Source organism: Brachypodium distachyon, chromosome 5 (assembly GCF_000005505.3).
Source record: "Brachypodium distachyon strain Bd21 chromosome 5, Brachypodium_distachyon_v3.0, whole genome shotgun sequence".
In the NCBI taxonomy this organism is placed as follows: Eukaryota; Viridiplantae; Streptophyta; class Magnoliopsida; order Poales; family Poaceae; genus Brachypodium; species Brachypodium distachyon.
In genome coordinates, this window is record NC_016135.3 from 26,269,688 (window position 1) to 26,279,267 (window position 9,580).

Below are 9,580 nucleotides of genomic sequence, written 5' to 3' on the forward strand. Positions count from 1 at the left end.
ATCTTGAAGCCGCATTTTATTTCTTTGAGTTCAATGGAGAAGATCTGCAAGGTTGCCCCAGGGACCGCCGCGTCGTTTCGGCGGCATCCAGGTGTCAAGTGCATGGGACTCACTTGAGCTGCAGCATGCACCAAAGTGAATTAGAAACCCCATGAAGACATGAACCATCAAAACAGATGAGAGAGATAATTGAGAAGGGAATGCATGCGTGATATTACTCACTCATGTCTGGGAATTGACCATGCCCATGCCCTGCATGCGTTCCCCAGAGATTCCCAGTAACTACGATAGGCATCGAAACGTTTCTTTTCAGCAGCCATTTGCTTGGCCTCCTCCGATTTGCCTCTGTTCATCTCCTCCTCATTAGCAGCAGCAGCAGCACGGGCACGCCCGGGAACATCCTTGGCTTTTGCTTGCATCGCTGAGTTTTTCCTCCCCGCCGCCGCTGGACCTTTTTTTGGTGTTCTTATAACAGGGCACTGCTGCTGCTTTAAGTAAGGGTTTCTACGACTACGAGGGAGACAGTGTCCGATACATATTCGGATTCAGGTATCGGTCTCACGCTCAGACTGGGCCGGCGCAGTGGATTGAAATCCAAGGCCCAAGGCCCCTGTTCGCCTATTATTTTCGAAAGGATATTCGGATATATTTACAATACCTCTCCATTTACAACAAAGATTTCGGTATTAAAAGGATTAAAAAAAATAGATAAAAACTGTTCGATGATATTTTGCACGAGTACAAAATAAAGAGAGGTACTCCGTACAAGAAAATATAGTCAGCAGCATATATGCATCAGCATAAAGACTCGAGAGTACAGGATTCGGCGGAGCTACTGGTTGGCTCCCTTGGTCACATGCACCATCAGGGTCAAACAAAATTTCTAATGCTAATTATATCCTGCAATTAGCTAGTGCACTAGGGATTATTAGAAAATGTGCATCAGGCCAAGCTGTCACTTTAAAGAGTGCATTCGGGTGCTTTTTCCTCTAGCTCCGCCCTATTTCTCTTGGAGAGATAACGCGAGTAGCCGGCGGGCTCTTCTGTTGGACCGTGTTCTTTTTTTTTTGAGCGAAACCGTGTTCATATTTATACTGATCGACTCCTTGGACCGTGCTCGGTCTTCAGTGCACAGGCCAGGGGCCCAATATAAGAGCACTCTAACCAGGCCTCTATAAAATAGCCCGATAAGCTTTGTTCCTTTCCATCCGGGCCACGATAGAGTCCGGCCCGAATAAATATCGCGTCGATCGATAGCGTCCGAGCCTCCTCTAAAAAAAAAGATAGCGTCCGAGCCTCCTCTCTCTCAAAAAAAAAGATAGCGTCCGAGCCTCCTCCCAAAAAAAAAGATTGCCTCCAAGCCACAAAAGACGCCCCCGTACACGTACAAATGAAGAGCATGGACGATACGGAAACAGGAAACGCCCGACTTCCCGAGGCCTCGAGCTAATAGATCCCCGCTAACGACCGCCTGATGTGACCGTGAGCCAACTAGCCAATGCAAGCCATGTCCTGACGGCTGACGCACAAAAAAACTGCAGCCGACTACAAACCTCACCTGTCAGTTGACAGGGAACTTCAATGTGCATCATCGCCCTGCCGTTAGCTCGACCAATAACCAATTCTTCCAGGAACCCAGCTCCTCCAACCTCATCACCCACCTTCAATCTTGCGCCAAACGAGACTTATTTTAGGGACGAAAATGCTGTGTCAACCTCCCTCCGTCGAGGCGGCATACAAGCCATGAAAACTGTCCATTCGCGGACACGCACACGCAGCCAAAGCCCGCTGCATTCGTTGGCTCCCAGCCACAGCCAGCAATCAGCGATTCAGCGCTCAGCAGCAAACAAAGCCACCTGTGTGGATCCGGATCATTCAGCAAGCAGCAGCAGGAGAGGAGGTTGGCACGCTTGCTTCCGTTGGCGGCCTGGGCCAGCAGCCAGCGCGCATATAAAAAGCCTTGCTCGATCCTCTGCGCTTTGCCGTGCTGTTCTGTTCCCTGCCTGCTCTTCAGCCTCTTCTCGCCGAGGCACACTGGCAGGACAGTGACATCGCTCGCTCGCTCCTCTGCTGCTCTTCCCTCGTGAGTACTTTGAGCGCACGCCACGGCGCAGGGGAGCAGTTACGGGTAGCTCTTTAGTCTTTACTGCTTCGATCTTCCTTCGTGTGTGTGTCCAATTTAATGCCCCGCTGAATGCCTGAAACGAAATGGAGCAGTTTCGTTCCGATGGCTTTGTGAGCTGCTGCTGCTGAGCCGCCATTGAATGCAGCCATCGTTCCCGGCCCTCTCCTCCTTCTCTTGAGTCTTGACCTGGCTTTGGAAGGAAGAAGAAGGCGATGAACTATCTGAGGAGCCGGAGCCTGAAGCGGCTCCTGTCCCTCGGCCGCCGGAGCAACCCGGACGAGGAGTGCGCCGACGCCGACGCCGTCGCCGCCGAGCCGCCGCCGCCCAGCAAGCCCACGTGGCGGTGCTTCTCGTACGAGGAGGTCGACCAGGCCACCAATGGCTTCCACCCAGGTAATTAAACCCAAATCAATCCCCGCGCGGTTCGTCTCCTTCCTCCGTCCGTTCCTTTCGCTCCGCCATTGTCGCTCTTAATTGATTGGATTTTTTTACTTTTGCGATTGGGTTTGGTTTTGGGGGCAGACAACGTGGTGGGCCGGGGCGGGTACGGGGAGGTGTACTGCGGGATCCTGGAGGACGGGCGCGCCGTGGCCGTGAAGCGCCTGGCGTCGTCCTCCGCGGCGGCGGCCGACGAGAAGAAGGAGAAGGACTTCCTCACGGAGCTCGGCACCGTGGGCCACGTGCGCCACCCCAACGTCTCCTGCCTCCTGGGCTGCTGCCTCGACCGGGGACTCCACCTCGTCTTCGAGTTCTCCACCCGCGGCTCCGTCTCCGCCAACCTCCACGGCCAGTCCCCCCGCCATTGTTTACATGCTCTGTTTCGATTCCCCTTTCGTCCCAAATGTGTGTTGCTGATTGTGTTTGTGGTTGTTGCAGACGAGAAGCGACCGGTGATGACGTGGGCGCAGCGGCACGGGGTGGCGGTGGGCACGGCGAGGGGGCTCCGGTATCTGCACAAGGGGTGCGCGCGGCGGATTATTCACCGGGACATCAAGGCGTCCAACATCCTTCTCGACGCGGACTACGAGCCCCAGGTATTTCTATTTCCTCTGTTCTAAACTCCTCCCCTGTACTACGCACTTGACCTGTTTGTGGAAATGACTGACTCTGCAATGGCATGGCCTCGTTGCGCAGATTTCAGACTTCGGGCTCGCGAGGTGGCTGCCGTCGGAGTGGACGCACCACGCCATCGCGCCCATCGAGGGCACATTCGGGTGAGTTGAGCTTGAGCAATAAGTCTCCTTGACTTGATCGTCCTAGTGATAAAGTCTTGGTAACGTCTTCCTGGGTTCAAGGCGAACGTGTGCCCTGACTTGTTATTTTTTTCCTTTTTTGTTGGTGGCTGCACTGCAGGTGTCTGGCGCCGGAGTACTTCACGCATGGCATCGTGGACGAGAAGACGGACGTGTTCGCCTTCGGCGTCTTCCTCCTCGAGCTCATCTCCGGCCGGAAGCCCGTCGACGGCTCCCACATGAGCCTCCTCGCATGGGTAAGCCAAAACTGACAACGCGGCTGAGGAGTGTTTTTTGGTTGGGGACACGTATCATTGTGTCACTCTGTGAACTTGGCATGCTCTTGCATTGCAGGCCAAGCCTTACCTGAACGACGGCGTGGTGCAAGGGCTCGTGGACCCGCGGCTGGGCGACGCCTACGACGCCGGCCAGCTGAGGCGCCTCATGTTCGTCGCCTCGCTCTGTGCCAGGTCCGCCGCCGCCTGGCGCCCCACCATGACAGAGGTACGTGCTGTCCTAAGTCCTAACCTCACTAAATCAGGGTTTAGGCCGGGGACACTTCAGAATTCACACACTGATTACACAGTTATTACAGACTACTTATGTTTTACTACTAGTATCTTGTTAAAACGAGAAAATTACTCCGTATTACACTTCGCACAAGTAGTTTTCAGTCCTCCTGATTGTTGCAAGAGTATTGCAACAGTAGTCCAGCTTCGGAATGACAGAGCAGCTCTGACAGAGTGCCTTAAACCATCCATGGGCCACTAAGCACTAATGGTATCCCTCTCTATCCCTAACAATGGCCACAACCCACAACGGCAAGAGTTCAGGACATCTTAATCCCCCCCCCCCCCCCACACACACACCCCACCCCCATCCGGTGGTCTCATCGGGCTAACTGTTGCTTGTTCCGGCAACTAAAAACATCGTCCAAACCACGCCTTCCGAACCGGCAACTGCTACCAACCTATACAAACCTCTTCAAGTAGATTAATTGCCAATCCAACAGAGAGAAGACAGAAACAATCAAGAGTTTATTGCAAGGCATAGTAAAGGTCTAGACGGTAGGTTCAACAGCTCTACCATACCACATAATAGCATCAACAGATCACAATAGGAAAATGGGATAAGCACACGCCAGAACTGGCAGGAATGAATAATTGTCAACAACAGCCGTTGCATAAACTGTTGGAAGGATCTAGTAGCAGACACCGTTGTATTTGTATACAAGTAGTATACTATATGAAAATTTCTGTCTATCAGGTTTCTCTAAACAGAGGAGTCAATAGTCAAGCCATACTCTGCTGCAGCTGACCATTTCTTTCTCTATGATGTCCGGTGCTAGGTAGCTTTCTCACTCGAGTATAATTCCCCTATCTGAACTTTATTGTTTATAACCTGATAATAATAATAATAATAATCCGTATATGCTTCATCCATCAAATCAGACATCCGATTGCAGCCTGAGCACTAGCAGCAGCCATCCACATGTATAATCGAGAGTTGTTCTGTGCCTGCCGTAGCACCAGCAGTAGTAGTCTAGTGTATCTGTCCTAATCGATGATCAGCCAATTGCATCCCGCACGGTTGGTAAATACTGCCACATCTGGCGTTTTGTGTCAGTTGTGACAGCACGCCTTGCGTTCTAGTTTAGCTCACTCGCATCTATACTGACAAGCTGGAGAGCAACAGTATACCAAACCGGGTCTGCATGTAGTATTGTAGCATGTCGTCTGCGTCCGTTTTCGATCGAGATCTCGTATTCAGTTTGGAGCTTACTGAGTCTCTTCATTCCACGTTGTGTTGGCTATAATATACATAGACGCCCTCCGGGCTCCGAATCAAAATAATATATACATGCCCTCCGCGAGCGAGTCTCTGGCATAGTTGGTTAGGGGCTAGAGTAGCACCCATTTGGTTCTGAGTTCGACTCTTTCGGGAGGCGAATTTCAAGCCGAAGGGTTAAAAAAATCCTCTCGTTTGTCCCATACCAAAGCACAGGTCTAAGACCGACTTTGATTTCACGTGGCGCCGCGGTGCCGTTGTGTATGTGTGAGGCATGAGGTTTGGAGATTTTTTAGACCTGTCTCGGGGGTTTCTTCCCCCCGCAGGCCTAGTTAGTTTAGAATACGTGTCGGACAAACATTTCTAGTTTGCCGACACTGGCAGTATCAAATTGATACCATTGCATCGATCACTAACATACATATAAATTTAGAAGAACACATCATTTTCCAAGAAAACGATGATTTAAATGTCGCGTTGGAGATCCTCTCAGTGTCCTAAGAGACATGTTATAAAGGCATGCGTCGACTAATGCACGACGGTATCAGGCAATGGGCACATCACGAATAAATGGATTAAGTCGAACTTAAGGAAAGAAGGTTGCTTGAATTAATCAACCGATCAATAAATCTCGAAATTGACCTTGGCTGAAAAGTCTTGCTCCCAACAGCCCCAGGAGCTTAAATTCACTGCACTCCTGTCAACTTGAACAGTCAGACCACCAACAGCAATGAACTCATGGAACTATGTGAGCTACAAGGCAAAATTCGTTAGCATGTTAACTCTCGGGACTGTAGGGAAGTAGGTGGGGAATGAAGATCAGGACAAGCAACAAAGCTTACCTGTCTATTTTACTCAACTTTGGAACTAGACAAGGGCTCTCGTTGGCCACATCCCAACTCCCAAGAATGGCCGGTTTCTTGATATCAGAAAGGGGCCGGGCATAGGATGCTCTGTTGCTTCTTTCTTTCTACCGACTCACGGGAAGCCCAAGCAAAGTGGGGAGGGAGGGGGGACACAGGCCAGCTCAAGAACACAAATCTTGGGACAAACGCACAAAACATGCCACCCCAGACGGGTATTAAAAGGTCTGGTCTACTCTAACCAAAATCCAATCATGCATTAGTTTATCGCACTTGCGCCATTGGCATGTAAACTATCACTCGGCGGATACTCTCGTTAGACCACAGAACTCTCACATGCTTCAGGATACAGGGCTTCAGTTTGAGCAGAGCGTGGATTGTACATTCAGTGTATGATAATTGAGTTGAGTTGCCATTTTTATATTCTTGAAAACTGCGACTAGATTATCCATTTCTCAACAAGCACTGTCTACATAGTTATCAGGTCCAACCTTGCTCTACGAATTCTTCTGTACTGACTGTGCACGTGAATGGTTATGCACTAACTTTTCTAGCAGCCAAATCCATTTCCATTGCATTTGGGGTTACCTTTGCTGTTGCTGTGAATGTAAAAAAGACCACCATTGTACTTGATCAACTCAGTCCACCAATGTACTCTGCAGTATTAATTGGCATTGGCAACAGTAGCACTTAACTAACTTGTTTCACATGGGCAATTAACGGCAGGTGCTGGAGCTACTGGAGTCCGGTGAGATATCGCAGGAACGGTGGCGGATGCCCGAGGAAGCCGTGGAGGATGAGTTCTGGGATTTCGACGATCTCGACGACTTCGACGAAGACGATGACGACTACGACGACGAATCGGATACGCCCTCGATAACTTCATCAGCGTGCAGCATCCACGCCAATGATTGAGCCCACTCCCAACAAAAATGTTTTGCAGCTGTCAGTAGATCGATCGAAACGCACATTTGGGTGATTTTGTCTTAGGAAGAGATACGATCTCTCCTCGAGATCTTATCCGTGTACATAAAGCAAGTCGAGAAAAATAGAGAGATCCAATCCATCAATCAATTATTCAAGCCCATGCATACAGTTCCCATTATTAGTTCCATGTCTACCTCCGTTATTAGCACGCAAGAATCTTTCCATAAACCCCCACTGAACAGTAGTACTACTATATCATCATCGTCCGAGCTGGTCATCCGACAGGTGATGGGCAGTTTTCCCCCCTTCTGTTAGAACTACTTCTTCATATTGACAGCTAGGCTTGACGTGCCAGTGCCACTGTGCCCCCCCCAACCAACCTGAACTGTTGTTGGTTTACGGCTCGGTGAGGCACCGATGGATGGATCTGAGACGAGACAGTTGCCCAGCAGTCACTGCATGCATAATCCTTGTTTTGGTTGGTGGTTAGCTAGCAAAGCGGCCGCATCCCCGGCCGGCACCAGCAGGCGGCAGCTTTGCTAGCTGGGTTTCGGTTCGGGATCCCTTGGTTAGCTGCTTGATAAGACTCAACTCCGGTTGGAAAGCTGGAAAGAAAAAAGGCAGCAGTAACACGAAATGGCCGTCGAGATGGCAGTCAGCAGGCAGGGGACGAACATGGCCGATTTGCATCTGGGTCTGGACCTGCGTCGCGGCAGCTACACGGCTACTCGTTTTGGTTGTCAGCTCTCCTGCTGTTCTGCAACTTGCGTTTACTCCCTCTGGGATCACTGGATCAGGGACTGTACAGCATCGTTGATCCAACATTCAGACAAGCCTAATTAACATCTGCGGGACAGTTAAAATGATACACATCTGCTGTCACGGCCATGTGACGTGCAGGCAGGCACAGAGTTGAGTACGCTGGAGAAGTACAGAGTACAGACAGGGTAAGCCGTGCTGCAGGGCCAAGACGGAAATTTTTCAAACAATTCGCGCCAACCTATGGTGCACGGATGCGGTTTTCCATCAGTTTTCCATCGGTCCTTCACTCTCCTGCTGTCAGATCTGTCAGTGCTGGCTACAGTAGTATTAGTAGATAGGAGGACCGGGTTATCAGTTATCTCAAACAGTATCACAGCCTAGGATTTTTATGAGCACTGTAGTAGTAGCAGTGGCGTTGTATGGACTATGGACCCGCCTGATTTTCAGCCTCACATAATAGCTTGGCGCCACGTCAGTGCGTCCAGCAAAAACGCTTTCATGGCGCTATCAAAGGTGACCCGAAGGTCTCCTAGCTCTGCCACGCTGGCCAAGAGCTGATCGTATTGATGGTCAACGGCACCATCAGCGAGGTGTGTCAGTTAGTGTAATATCAAGTTATCAACGCCAGTGGTAATGGCGCCGAGCTTAGGGTCAGAAGAGAAATAAAGTCTAGGGGATTAAGGTCCGGTTGTTTAATTAGGAGTAAGTGCTAAGTATGGTCACGTAGGACAATAGGAAAACCTCGTCTCGTGGAGTGGCGACACCCAAGTTGGGATTTCTGATCGTGTTGGATGTGAGACTTTAGAGACTGCAGTGTGCATCTGCAGAGCCAGAGCCAGGTACTGGACCAAAAACAAGCCATAACAGCCCCCACGAGCATTATATATGAGCGTAGACAAGAGTACAGCCTAGGCCTAAGCACGGTCCGTGATCTCACTTTGTATACGCGTGTATGAGCCTGTGACGAGATTGCCAATGGTCCAAAGGAAGACAGAGCTGCGCACCGAATTGCCAATGGCGACGAAATGAACAATCAAACACAGACTGTCAGACTGGCCATTTTTTTTCACGGTTATGATAAGTTAATCACACACGAGAGATTCTCAGCTGCACATGTTTGAATTTCGCAAATTGTTCTGCCGGGCGGCCATGCACGCGATGAATCGTGGATGAGAATGAGAATATATATGGGATAATATATGAAGCTGGGTCATGGGTACAGATAAGCTGCACTGCACGCGCGGCTGATCGCAAACGTGCTCCGATTTTTAGAATTCAGGGTGCCGTATTAGATTAGGTGGTTAATGTCGGTAATCAAACATGCGCGGCCCCCAGACTCCCCCCTCACCCACTCCCTGTACAGTCTTTCTTCTCTTTTTTTTTGAGGCAATCAACGGGCGGAGGGTATCCCCACCTGAATATATTACTTCAAGGGATATGAATTACAAGAGTGAAAGGAGGTAGTCACGCCACAAGCCGACGGCTACCTTTAGATCATTGTTCTTCAATCTAAAAGTCCATAGAGAAAGATCATCGGCAATTAGCCAAATAGAGCGCTCGACGGTCACATGTTCATTGTCAAATAGCATCGAGTTTCTCATCTTCCAAAGACGCCAAAGAACAGCAAGAAGCACAGAAGGCCAGTCGATCTACGGAAGAGTGGCCGGCGCGGGCAGCGTCCAAAGGCTATAGAAGACCGGACCGTTGATGGTCAGGCCAAGTGAATGCCAAAGAAGCAGCAAGCCCGGGCAGCGAAGGAAGAGGTGGACTCTGTCTTCGACGGGGTCATGACATCGCGAGCAGGAGGCGGACTGCAGCAGGGTCTTGTGGAGTAGGTTTTGAGCAGTGTTGAGCTTGTTCATGAAGAGTAGCCAGGCGAACAC

The 9,580-nt window shown here is 50.3% G+C and overlaps 1 protein-coding gene across 2 annotated transcripts; it reads left to right on the forward strand.

Annotated features, from left to right (window-relative positions):
- Positions 1-1,622: 1,622 nt before the first annotated feature.
- On the forward strand, positions 1,623-7,116 carry LOC100841296 (probable receptor-like serine/threonine-protein kinase At5g57670). 2 transcript variants are annotated; one of them, XM_010242240.3, is made up of 8 exons: positions 1,623-2,128; positions 2,218-2,518; positions 2,648-2,911; positions 3,002-3,159; positions 3,260-3,339; positions 3,479-3,614; positions 3,712-3,861; positions 6,735-7,116. In XM_010242240.3, exons 2-8 carry the CDS (start codon positions 2,338-2,340, stop codon positions 6,921-6,923), a joined length of 1,158 nt encoding a protein of 385 aa, XP_010240542.1. In that variant the 5' UTR covers positions 1,623-2,128; positions 2,218-2,337; the 3' UTR covers positions 6,924-7,116. The 2 variants fall into 2 exon arrangements, with proteins under 2 accessions (XP_010240542.1, XP_003580715.1); XM_003580667.4 differs by having other exon boundaries at positions 1,623-2,518.
- The last annotated feature ends 2,464 nt before the right edge of the window (positions 7,117-9,580 follow it).